This window comes from Convolutriloba macropyga, chromosome 6 (genome assembly GCF_964194025.1).
Source record: "Convolutriloba macropyga chromosome 6, txConMacr16.3, whole genome shotgun sequence".
Lineage (NCBI taxonomy): Eukaryota > Metazoa > Xenacoelomorpha > Acoela > Convolutidae > Convolutriloba > Convolutriloba macropyga.
Window position 1 is genome coordinate 37,215,062 of NC_134473.1, and position 13,623 is coordinate 37,228,684.

Consider the following 13,623-nt stretch of genomic DNA (forward strand, 5'->3'; position numbering starts at 1 on the left):
TTCCTCTGAAATGACGGACGAGCGGTTGGCTTCGGTAGTAAACAGGTGGGTCATAAGGATGCTAGCATGGGAGGAGGGGTAAACGATGGGGGATCAAGCGATAGTGGGGCGCGGTAGCGAAGTCAAATGTTCGAAAACAGACGTCAACGTTGTAAAACAGAAGTCAATGTTCGAAAACAAAAGTCAAAAGTTCAAGTAATGAACAAGCTTGCGTCAGCTATAAAAAAATGTAGAATATCAATACTCCTGTTCGAATCGTAAAAAGACCACAGGACTATTAGAATTGCCAGAAACTTCGGCTGAGAGCAATTAATCAAACAAGAAACCTAAAAATCTGAACGTCGGAATAAAAGCAACAACACGACAAGCTTAGAGAAAATCAAATAACTGGAGAAAAGTTGAAACCCAGTGAAGTTTGAGATATATTTATCATCAGCATAGAAAATTAAAAATAGAACTATAAAAAAGTTGAAGAAATGAAGAATATGGTAGAAAAACTGAGAAAAGCTGACTAAATCAGCCCAATTTTTTTGATGTTATTGTATCGCAAATTTGCTTAGGTGTTTAATTGATAACTCACAATCTTGGTAACAGGGGGATAAATTGCTCGTTCCTCTGATGTTTGCATTCAAAACGATGTGAGAGTACTTTGAAAAAAAAACATTGGTAGGTTGAATTTCAATAGATAATTCGAAAAAGTACAAATGACATAGCAGTCCAGCTACAGCTTTATACACATTAAATTAAACAATTTATCACATTCATACATCTCTAAACATCTAACATGAATTATAGGCTTACAATAGCAGAAAAGCACGTAAGGTGGTAGTGGTTGTACACTTGAAAGGTGGACAGTTAACAGAATCAGATTTTCAAATAATCGCCATAAATACGCTGCACGATTGCTTAATTATTGATTGATTACTAAGGGAAAATTGCAACACAAATTTGAGATATTTCAGCAGTCAGGATGTTTAATTAAAACTGTCGTCTCTTACTGAGCATAATTGTAGTTAAGGTTGGTGCAGTTGATTCCAGAACTTCGACGATTTGAAGTGATGTAAAAAGTTGGCTATTACTGTTGATAAATAGAGGTCGGATCATCAATTGAAAAGCATGCAGTGTCATTTTCATCATTATCTTGCCTTATATTCTGAAATACAAACAAAACCAATCTCATATTTTGTTTACTGGTTGGTTTAGCTAATATTTCAAACGTTAATACTGCAGAAAATGAAAAATTGAATAGAAGAGGCTGAGGGGCTGCAGAATACAACAAACGAATCGTCAACCTTACAGCAGTTGAAACCAATTTACTCTTGTAGTTATATGAACTGTTTCTCCAACTAGTAGATGAGTGGATCAAAAAATCATTTTAATTGGGGGCTTATTAGGAGGAATTTCAAACCAATTTTTTTCACTGTTTTCCTATTACGTGTATTTAGATTAAAGACTAACCTTGTCTCGTAGATACCACTCTTGCCAATGTATCTGACCCACTTGACTGTCTCATGGTCACTGTAGTTCAGTTTGGGTTCAAACACCTTCAGGTACCTCACTTTCAGCCCACTGGGGGCGAAGGGCACCTCGAAGTTCATGGAGATAGGTGGTCTAGTCCACTTTTTCCTGTCCTTGCTGTCCATGAACTCAACGTCTGCTGTCAGTGTCGCATCTTTAGAGCCGCCCATCCTCTTTATCCTTCGAACAGCAGAGAATTATTGCACAGAAAATACATGGAACATGCGCTCCTCGTTCTTCTATCAAAAATAGAAAATTAGAAACTTGAATCTTACAAGCCGACTGATGTCTAAAGCGAAGTTCCGCTCCAAATAGAAGCTTGCCAATATTATTCATTTTTCATTAGATTAAGAGAGCATGACCTAATAACAGGTAATAATGAGAAACCATTATAATTCACCGCACAGCTGACCAAGTAAATCTTAAATTGCAACTTTAGCGAAATCTGGCAGTTTCTACAATAGGAATGAAATGAAACTAACTTCCAAGAGATGATGTTCTCCCCCGACTTGTACTTGGCTCTTCCCTTCATACAAATCAGCTGCACATTTGTGGCATTCGGAGGAATCGGAATCTTAACCTAGAACACCGAGACAACTTTTCTCAATCAAGAATTTAGGCAAACATCTACCACTCAACTTTTGATGTCAATAAAATCAGTCGCCAATCATGAAAATTTCCAGTTCGCTGTTAAATGAGCTTGCTCTCAACTATATAAAAATCATAGCAAGCAGGTCATTAGAAAGTAACCGCGCTGGCTCCGTAGATCTGCATTCTCAAAAAGATATTAAAAATGGACACAAAAAGAACTTGCTCTCATTTTTATTAGTTGCTGAGATATTTTTAACAAGAATCTGTATAATTCATTTCTGCTCCTATTAGCTGTTTTCAAATTATCTTCAATTAGAAGATTGAAGATTATATTCAATAATGTTCAGTCTTCCACTGAGAGTGACACACAATCAGTGGATATTATCTCCATCAATTAAAGTAAGTCAATGAAAATGGGGAAAGTCAATTTTAAGAGTGAGTAAGCCACTTGTGACCAAAAACTTAACCACGTGAATGAACAAAAAACTTACTGCAGAAGGACGTTACGTCACTTAAGCTATTTAGTCGGAATTGCATAAATGAATGAACTTCAAAGCTATCGCGGCATCATATGGTCGTAACAAAAATCTTCACAAAAATAGCAAGACCAGTCCTAGTCCTTCCTCAAATGCAATCAAAACACTTGAACAAACTAAGGACCTGACAATCAACATTTCCCCGGCATTATAAAACTTTGACATTCAACAAAGCACAGGATCCGATGTGCACAAAAAAAATAAGAAAAACAAGACTGTTACGTCGAAGTAACAAAAGCTAGTACTAAAAATTTCAATCATTAACAACATCAAACTTTTCAAGGCATAGAACAACCATTAGCAGTTCTCTGGTGTGAAAAAGGGGACAAAAAACTGCAGACTACAAATGAAGGCAAGATTCAAAAATTCACTAAAAAATGGTACCTCAGTCAACTAAAGCGACAGTTGAAAGTTGAGTCCATAAATTGACCACAATCACGCCAGACTAAAACGCGACTTAGAACTTTTATTTTTAAGAAAAAGTAAAATCCAGTTAAATCTTTAGAGAAGAAAAGTCAAACAAAAAACACTAACAAACAAGGTAATCAATTAGATTTATGAACCTCATTAGGAAACTATTACAATTGTCATTAAAGCGACATGTTATAAAAAATGAACAAAACGGGTAAAACTCACAAATTTACCATTTCAAAAAAAAATGGGCCAAAGTCATAGAAAGCATAAGTTATTATCTGAAACCATTCAGTCAATTTGTTTCAGCCTCATTAGCTACGAAGATAATTGTTCTGATGATGATTCAGATCGACAAATAGGACCACCCAAAACTCATGAAGTCCTGAAAACTCACGAATTGCTCTCAAACGACCGGCGAGCGGTGCACTTCGCTTTAGATTAGCCTTGCGAGCGGTTGGCTCAGTAGATAGCCACGGTTTAGTGAGGCTAATATAGATTAATCGAAGAAGCGGAGGGTTGTGGGGGCGGTGGTTGGGTGGAGGTGTGGAATCAATTTCTAAGAAACGCCATTCACAACATAAGTATAAGTCTCCAAAAACAGTTTCTGTTAATCGTATACCTGAAGACTACTGGGTTAAACCTGAAAACTACTGGGAAAACTTTATGCAAACTGGGCGCTACCTCTTCATCCCGTTTCTGAAGACGAAAGTCAAATGGGTCAGACGACAAATCGGCAAAGTAAAATACTGCATAAAAGAGACAAAGAGAATTAGTATATTTGCTACAAAATATTTTTGAGAGGAATTAACAATGATTTCATAAGTGCCTGTTAAGTCATTTATGATTTAAAAAAACATTTCTACTATAACTCATTGTTAATGAGGATCAGAGATGATGACGTTCAGCCACAACAGCAGCTGAAGTGCAGCATCAACAAAATAGAGAGATAGAGATAAACCGTGAACGAGAAAACCGTGACTCTATCCGACAGAAGGAGCAAGAGAGATAGGAATAATTTCCATGATGGGATAAAACTCTGCAACTTTTAGTTTTCCAGCCTTGTTAGTAATTAAATCATATAAAAAACTGAAAAGCCAATAGTAAAAACCAAAGTAATCAATTTCGCGGTTAAAAAAAGCTCAATCATTCTATGTCTCGAAAGTACTGTCAAGTAATCCATCTCCAAATTTTGAGAAGCTTCGTTTTGCTATAATTCAAGATATTACTACCTTAGGAACCATTTCATTGTCTCAAGAGACTATCCGGTATCCTGTTTCAAGCCTGAATTAGTTTGACTGGCTCATAAAGATCCATACACTTGGAAAAAAAATTTTCCAAAAGTTAGAAAATTTAAATTTTATCAAAAAATTACTAAAACTGTAGTCATAAAAAATGATCACGATTCCATTTACTTTAAAAATTATGCAGCAGCTTATTATCAAACCTTGGAAGAGGTCCCTGGTGCAGGAAAAAATTCAAAAACATGAATATTTTTCAAACATGCTTAAATTCGTGATATTAAAATCTTGGAAAACATTCCATTAAAGCAATTAGCTATGTATTAATGAATTATCAAACCCTAGAGAAAGTTCCGTGGCTCATGAGGCTAGATAAACCTAAAAACTGACAAAAAAATTCAAAAAACTTAAAAATGCAAGTTTTTTTAAATAAAAAATTGCTAAAACTTGTGATATTAAAAGATGAAAATTAATCCATGACCAACAAAAACAATCCAGTAACTTATTCGCAATGTTAAAAACTTGCAAGACATCCCAATACATCTACAAATTATACATTACTCAATTTTCAATTCCTACCGGAGGTTCATTGACTCTTGAGGCTGAAAAAATCCAAAACAAATTCTCATAACTTGAAAAAAATCAAATTTCATCAAAAAAATTGAAAAAATTTTTGACATTCAAAAGTTGAAAACCTATTCCATGGCCAATAAAAATTTGCCAGTAACTTATTATCAAACCACTTAAAAAGTTTTCTGGTCTCTGGGTCTGGAAAGACCTGAAAACGGAAAAATGTCAAAAAACTTGAAGAAATTGCACGTTTTGTTAAAAAAAATGCAAAAACTCGTAATGTTAAAAGGTTGAAATCATTCCACTACCACTAGAAATTATGCAGCAACCTACAATCAAACCTTAGAGGAGGTTCCTTGACACCTTGGGCTGATAAAACTCAAAGATGACAAAAATTTTCAAAAAACTTAAAAATGCAAGTTTTTTTTAAATAAAAAATTGCTAAAACTTGTGATATTAAAAGTTGAAAATTAATCCATGACCAACAAAAACAATCCAGTAACTTATTCGCAATGTTAAAATCTTGCAAGACATCCCAATACATCTACAAATTATACATTACTCAATTTTCAATTCCTACCGGAGGTTCATTGACTCTTGAGGCTGAAAAAATCCAAAACAAATTTTCATAACTTGAAAAAAATCAAATTTCATCAAAAAAATTGAAAAAATTTTTGACATTCAAAAGTTGAAAACCTATTCCATGGCCAATAAAAATTTGCGAGTAACTAATTATCAAACCCCTTAAAAAGTTTTCTGGTCTCTGGGTCTGGAAAGACCTGAAAACGGAAAAATGTCAAAAATTTGAAAAAATTGCACGTTTTGTTAAAAAAATGCAAAAACTCGTAATGTTAAAAGGTTGAAATCATTCCACTACCACTAGAAATTATGCAGCAACCTACAATCAAACCTTAGAGGAGGTTCCTTGACACCTTGGGCTGATAAAACTCAAAGATGACAAAAATTTTCAAAAAAGCTTGAAAAAATTGTGAAAATTAGTATAAAATTGCGTGCCTTTAGCGATCGGTATTTCGTCAGTAGCCACGGTGGGGGGAGGGGGGTGCACCGGGGGCTGATAGGCGAGTCAACGGTGTGTTGAGGGTAACATGCAATGAGGGGGTCATCAGTAGAGGGGTCTTCAACCCCTAAGATCCACCCTTCACACCATAATTATAGTCTCCAAAACAGTTTCAGCTGAAACAGGGCTGAAAGGCTCTAAGAGCACCTAATGCTCGCTGGACGCTACCTGTTTATCCCGTTTTTGAGGACAAAAGTCAAAAGCGTCAGACGAAAAATCGGTCAAGCGAATAATCGCATAAGAAAGACCGACAGGACTAATATAATTGCTACAAACTTCGTCAGAGAGCAATAAAAACCTTTTTATCGATAGAAAATAAAACTGCTTCTATGACGCCTCCTTAAAGAGCCACTGAGGCCAGTAATTAACGATACTAACAAATTAGAACAAACCGACTAAAGTCAGAGGAATTGATTTCGAACGACTGGCGAGGATAGAAATTTTCATGGTTCAACAACTTCTGACTGAGGGGGGTTCGAACCAGCGACCTCTTTGCGAGTGGGGGACATTTATCACTAAGCTATAGAAGCAAAATGCTGTGATCGCTCAAAATCGCTTTCATTTGAGTACCAGACTTAATTTCTGATTGCGCGCAACTCACACTACTCAGGGTCAAGCGTATAAAAGTCACTTGAGAAGTGAAATCGAAATAATAGAATAGAAATAGAACAGAATAGAAGAAACCGCTGAAGCAAACATTTTCCATATAAAAGCCAGACACGATTACAATAATAGCTTCAGACTTTCAGACTTCGTTCGAGAGCACATAACAAAAAGATACAGAAACGGGCAAAACAAAAAATTACCGATATTGTTTTAAAAACAAACAGTGTCGAAGTCAGCAGCAATTAACTGCCCTGTGCTGAATTCAACAAAAGAACTGTGCATATTCAAGCATGTATGGCCTTTTAGAACCATAGGTTATCTGACCACTAAGCTGGGGGCTATAATGGGAAAGACCCAAAAATTCAGGAAAAAAAATCCCAAATAGAAGTTTAATTGCTGCTGCTGCACGTGAAAAAAAAATTGCTATCAAAAACCGAAAATCTGTTAGAACACCAATTTGGCACTCCACTTTAAGTGAAATTTGAAAAAAAAAGAATCGCGCTTCAAGCAATCACTTTTTTTGCTCCCTTTAAAAACATCGCTATAATTTGACTTCTGCAATAATAGCCCCAGCTATCGTTTTGCGGCTGTTTAAAAATTACGGCGTACAAGCAACAGGATCACTCTTCTATGCTCCCCTTCTTCAAGATCTCTCCTGTTTCACTCTGACAAGGGAGCTCTATGTATCGTATATCATTATATTGTAACGCGTCACAATTTAACTTACATCACAAACCCAGCACAAAAAAGTCACTAAATGAGACTTGTCTCATCACATAAGGCGCAAAAATTAAACTCCCATGCCCCGGAAGGCACGGAAGAAAGTGGGACCATAGGAAGCGGAAGCTATAACGAACAAAGCGATAAATCGATCTAAGATTCCTGTGGTCTAAGTCACCTCAATTTTCTGTGCTTGAATGGCTGGTTTGAAGTTGGACTTGAGGATGACTTTGTAGTCCATCGAGTGTTTCTTGTCCCTCTCTGTGACCATTGGATGCACTCTGAATGGGAGAGCAATGTCATTGGTAGTCCTATACTTCATCAACTCAAACTCTCCATCAGGTGGAATGAAACTGATGGCTCTCTCTGACTCAAACTTGGACAGCTTTACGCATTGGTGGAATGTACAGTCGTCAATCGCGATACTAGTCTTGTTTGCTGTCCTGAAATAGACGACCACATTGTCAAGAGACCGATTTGCGAATAACCGTTCTGAAGATTTCATCAAAAACAGAATGGATAAATTTATTAGGGATAACAATTGCAAATACACCATAACTGATATAGTCTTGGCTTAAAGCAGATACTTCTTTAAAGAAGCATATGCCACACGATTAACCAAATGGTGAATTTTTTTATAACCGCATCAAATTCAGATAATGGTATCTTGATAACTTCATACAAAAGGGTTCACAACTAACACCTCCATCTAATTCATAGGATACCTAATGTGCAAGCGTTCGGCAACAAAACTAGCCGAAGAATCAACTCCATCACATAGTCTGTTCAATATTAAATTTAGTTACTTTGACATTGAGTCGTCGCTCTTGGCATTTGTCTGTTTCTCCATAGTGATTTTGTCATTCAGTCCAAATTTACACTCTGGCATCCCAGACAGGAAGCTCTTCATCACAACTCGCCCAGCAACGTGAGAGCTCAAAACCTGACCTACAAACACGCCTTTTATCTCAATTCGAATAACATTAAATAAAGGAGAACTTTTATTTTTTTTATTTTTAACTTACTCTTTTCTTTTCCAAAGGACCTTTTTGATAGCTGTTCTTTGTTCGTTATTAACTGAGAATGCACCACAAATTTTCAGATTGAATCAATTCATTAAACATTTTATTGTTAAAATAGTTCCAGAAATCCATATATATCAAGGACAACATAATATTGTTAAATCTGGCAGTAAAATCGATACGTCGGCTATTTTATTTCTTCGAGCATGACTAGATATATTATACATGACCACCAAGACTCTCCTAAATTTAATAGATGGTTCAGCATAGCTCTAAATCTTGTCAAGAACTGTCATATTTCACAATGCAGAGAGAGAATTGTTGTCGAAATCTATGCCCGACCTTGAGCTGACATGAGGAGGTTGACATTCTCCAAAACATCGAGAAACAGTTCATTCCTCCTATACTTGATACCCTCCCTCCTCCACGCAATCTGTCCTGTAACCTGGCTAGTAATCTGAGTAGACTCCTCTCGGGTCTGCAACAACAAAACCAAAATTTTCAAGTCAACATTTACATTTCGTTTGTGATAGAAACACTGCAGAAAATGCAATAAAAAACCTGAAACTTCATTTTCATCTGTATTGTGCATACATTGCTTTCCTGGTATTTTGACACACTCAATTTCCCCACATTTAACGCTTCTCAGTCAAAATTACCGCAAAAACGTTTGAACTATGAGACAGTTTACCGGTTTCATTTAGGTCAGGTACACACATACATATGTTTCAAATAATGCTAGGAATATACTTATTTTGAGGATAGTGTTTTTACTTTTGTACTATAAAACATCCGTACCGTAGTTTTGATGCCCTGTTGCGTTATAAACGTCTTAAGGATTCCACTATCTGTGTTCTGTGGGTAACCATAGTCCAACACCTCATCCAACAACTCGTAAATCAACACAAAGTTATTCTTAATGTTATCTTCAGTAATCTTGCCAAAATATGACGTCATTAAGAGCTTGAATTTGTGGATGAACTCGAAGACCAGAGCTCCGTTTACGTTCTGTTTCGTAACAGCTGCAATCCATATGTTTCCCAGTCTTGTGTGGAAGAATGTTGTGCGTGCAATGCTGTTTACAGGAGACTTGACCTGCTGCCGAGCGTGAATTACATGAACACGGAATGCGTCAACAGCACTGCGGCTAAAAAACAGGTCCTCTTATAGCCGAAGGGGCTAAAATTAAAGTCGTTAATCAATTGGTGTCCCCAATTTATTCTTATTCACCCCTCTATTATTTAACACCACTATCATTTTACCCTCTATCATTTCACCCCCATTTTAATATTTTATAAAACTAGGAATATTAAATTACTAAAATTCCAACAACTTGGCCATGCCTCAGCGGCCCGTGGGACTTGATATGAAACTATCACAACCGAATATAGGATTAAGCTATCCGCTCAATTATGAAAAAATAGGCCTTTAATGTTGACTGCTAATTGGCGGTATTAAATTATGGAGGGGCTAAATGATATGGGGTTAAGATATGCGGGTTTGAATTAATCGGGGTGAAAAAAAGTAGAACCAATCAATTACGTCATGTTTATTTTCAGTAGGGTCACGTAGCGCTTAAAGTACCATATTGAAAACTAAATTAAAAACAGCTCAAGAAATCCAAAACAGGGCGTTACAGGTGCACCGCAGTCAGATTCCTGTAAAAAGTAAGAATCCTCAGAAAGTGCTTCTCTTAAACTCGAACTATGTCTTTTTCCTTGTTCTTTACTGTCTCATTGAACTTGAAAACCTATTATTTTCATATATGTAAAAATAACTGTAGGTCCTGAAAGCTTAAAATAGGGCTTGCAACAATTCAATATAAACATGCTAGTCTCCGAAAATTTTTCCTGCTTAACAGATAAGATGGTGCATTTCAAGCTGTTCGTTTTCAGGAAAAAGCACATTCAAAAATAAACCGACTAGTGGACGAGTGAATTGTTCTATAACGACAGGACTCTGCAACGGCACAAATGATTTTTTTGCTTCCGCAATGGGTATTGACATGGTGGTATGATGTGATTGGAGCTCATTATAAACCAGTACAAAGATTTAGATTGAAATTTGAAACCAATTTTGGCGCATTTGAACATTATCGGATGGCGGGTTGAGGAAATAAACCCCCACGAAAAAAAAAAAACATTTTAAAGTTGAATTTCGGTCGTGATAAATTGTTAGGTTGTGATAGTTTCATATCAAGTCCCACGGGCCGCTGAGGCATGGCCAAACGCGCTGCTTTTTTAATAGTAAAGTGGGGGTTTATTTCCGTGGGTTTTTCCGCAACCGTCGGATGGCTCCTCATTCAGAAGAGCGATATCAATTGTATTTCAATACTTGAATAATAGTCATTTAAATTAAGAAGGAGAGAATTTCATTCAAAGATCAAGTTAAGCGTGAAAAGGTCACTCGATAATTCAAATATCAGAAGCGAAAGAATATTCTACCGTCAAAAGGCAAGGCAAAAATTTTGCATATTTCGGTAATAGCTAAATAGCGAATCTGAAAGGAGACTAATGCCAATTTACTTATTTCTCCAAAACTTTCTGTCACCTATTAACAAACGATACCTCTCTACTCTTTTCATACTTACATCACTCAAAGTCAAGTAACTTAAATGAATATTAGCTGCATTTCCTAAATGTTGGGGAACTGAAACAACAGAGCAGATCTTACCCAATATCATTTCGAAACATGCGAGAAATCAGGATCTCTCCTTTGTGGTTGTAAACAAAAACTCCTCCAATCATATTTATCTGAAAACGGTCGACATCAGCCGTTAACAAATAAAATGTAACTTAACGCTGCTTTTGAAGACTGCTTGTTTTTTCAAATTTACAAAAGATATCTAAAATGAAAACTTCTTTATTTCTAATTCTCTAGTTATACAAGATAGGCTGTGTGAAAGAAAATAGAGAACTTTATCGTCAAAACAGATTAAAGAGTAATATTAAGCGCTGTTTCAACAACACATGTATAAGCTATCTAGCCCCACTAACGAACAGGAAGCATGTCAACAGCAGCTTATTTCAGCTTTACACTAAAGTAATCTAAGAAGTTTGTGAACACACGTACAGCAAGTACAATTTGTTTCGATTACTCGAAGCCTGGCTTTCAGTTCTACCAAAAAAATCGGATAACTATTTCAATGACGATTCGACGCGTACACTTTAGTTACATTACGCCTGCTTAACTAAGCGGGTTACAGACATCTGGGCGGGGTATTTATTCTAGGTCCGCATAATCCAAACAAATTATATGTTTAAAAGGATTGTTTTTAACTTTTTAGGCACTCGCATCAGCAATTGCCCCATCTTTTGTCTCGTACACAAGACTCTCAAGTTCTTGCTCCTTCAAAGCCTTCTCAGCGTCCAACTTCAATTGAGCATGCAACGCTGGATCCAGCACTGAAAGCTCATTTTGACACCTTTCGCAAAAAACTTCTAGGGACTTGAACGCCCCGGGTATATCAATAGCCAAATCTACGATTTCCTCATATACACGCTTCAGCCCATTATCAAATTGAGTAACGGTAACAATATTCGATTTCGTTAAATCAGTCAACAGTTTGAAATATGTTTCAATAGTTTCATTATCCTTAGACTCCTTGGAACTTTCCTCTAAACACTTGACAGTTATTTCGTAAACTATTTCGTGATGAAAATGGGGAATGCCCAGTTCGTGCAAAGTGTGTGTAAAGTTTTCGAAGTCTAAGGAATTCTGATATTCGGCAAGCATCTTTTTGATCTTCTTTACCAGATACTTGACCGGTTTTCGGTAATCACCAGCATTCCAAATATTATCTAGCATAATTAAACCATGTTTCATCGTGACTAAGCTATGAGCAGTCGACAAAGCTTCATTAGCCTTCGCAGAAGATTCCAATTTGGGGTGTCCTTCGATATACTTGGGCGGTAGACAGTCATCCGCCACACAGCGTGCAATAAACTTTCCCAAAATTGTCGGCGCCTCCGGACAGTCGAGGGAAATATCATCTATTTCGGCTAAAAACTCTTCGAATGCTAGTTCGATGTCGGAAGTTAAAAGCACGGAGTATCCATACAAATCAGAAATGAGAACTGAAACTAGTTCTAAATTGGAGTCTGAGCTAGTGTCGAAAGCAAGGTATATTGCTTCTTTTGCAAAGAGGTAGAAAAGATTTCCCGATATGTTCAATTCCAATGCCGAATCGGCCACGTCATCAGTATCAGCATGGTCAAAATATTCCTTCACAATGTTCGCTATTACTGGTTTTGCCTCTTCTGCTGTAAGAAGAACATCGTAACCAAACATTTTCACATCTTTATCTTCACTTTCACTGTCGTAATTTGGATCATCTCTATCAAACGATTCCTCCTCATAAAGATCCATAGCGCCCGGTTTTCCCCAAGTACCTTTACCACCTGCTCCACCTTTCTTGGGCATACCCCGTCCTTTACCAGTGCGAGATTTTCTCTGATTCTTCTCTAAGTTTCTTTTACTTGTCAACAACTCAGCCCGTGCATTCTGATCGTGCAGCGATCGGGTTGTTACAACTGATTGCACTTCAGTCTTACTAGGAATCAATTTGGGCGTCTCTATTACCATTCTTCTCTGATTTCTTGCCTTTACTCGATCTTTGTGAGAAGTTTGTTTTTTCGTTTTGGACTCCATTTCTATCTGAAACGATAACACTGCTATGCCAATAAAAAGTTAATCAAAAAAGGATCACGGGCGTTTTCAGTGAGTCGCGCGTGTCGCGTTGGAAGGAGGTGAAGTCAAGAGCATGAGAAGTCTAAAATCTAAAGCACCAATCGACTGACCGCAGACCCTAATTTCACCTCTCCTCAGAAGCCGCGGTTATTTGTACACTTAGAAACTAGTAACGTGCTTTGCGTGTTTTCCAATTTTTCAGTGGACAAGAGCAAAATCAGACGAACAACCGATAGCACGGAGCTTTTCGAAACAAGAACAACAGGCCGCTATAACTGCTAAACGCTGTTTCCTAGCAATCCATTATTAATAACTAGTGGTAGCGCCACTAATTCATAATAAGGATCTTTTCCGTTTGTGCCCCCCCAGCTTAGTGGGCGCATATTATTTGCAACCCCCAGACGCACGTGCAATATTTTTACATAGTGATTTACTATGTAATGGCACGTGCTCTGTAACTGGGGGGCGCATAACGTACTGGGGGCCACAAACGGAAAAGATCCCATAATAATTTCTGCGAAATCAAAGGAAAGACCAAGTGCAGGGATTCGATTCATTCCAGCGTAACTCAAAGCATTTAACCTCTTTCATTCAACCTCCAGTGGTCAAAGAAATGAGTTTTCCTCTGGATTAAACTGATG

General features: G+C 37.1%; 2 protein-coding genes across 2 annotated transcripts in view; both read right to left on the reverse strand.

Annotated features, from left to right (window-relative positions):
* Positions 1-648: 648 nt before the first annotated feature.
* LOC142341660 (AP-2 complex subunit mu-like) overlaps positions 649-13,623 on the reverse strand; it is an 89,309-nt gene continuing 76,334 nt past the window's right edge. Inside the window, exons 2-9 of the mRNA XM_075392781.1 lie at positions 10,967-11,047; positions 9,092-9,440; positions 8,636-8,771; positions 8,078-8,219; positions 7,450-7,714; positions 2,001-2,098; positions 1,459-1,698; positions 649-1,153 (exon numbers count right to left, since the gene is read on the reverse strand). Coding sequence (XP_075248896.1) covers positions 1,147-1,153; positions 1,459-1,698; positions 2,001-2,098; positions 7,450-7,714; positions 8,078-8,219; positions 8,636-8,771; positions 9,092-9,440; positions 10,967-11,040 — 1,311 coding nt within the window. The 5' untranslated portion in view covers positions 11,041-11,047 and the 3' untranslated portion in view covers positions 649-1,146. The remainder of the gene's footprint in view (positions 1,154-1,458; positions 1,699-2,000; positions 2,099-7,449; positions 7,715-8,077; positions 8,220-8,635; positions 8,772-9,091; positions 9,441-10,966; positions 11,048-13,623) is intronic.
* Positions 11,140-12,963, reverse strand: LOC142341659 (programmed cell death protein 4-like). Its single transcript, XM_075392780.1, has one exon. The coding sequence runs from the start codon at positions 12,941-12,943 to the stop codon at positions 11,576-11,578; it is 1,368 nt and encodes a 455-aa protein (XP_075248895.1). The 5' UTR covers positions 12,944-12,963; the 3' UTR covers positions 11,140-11,575.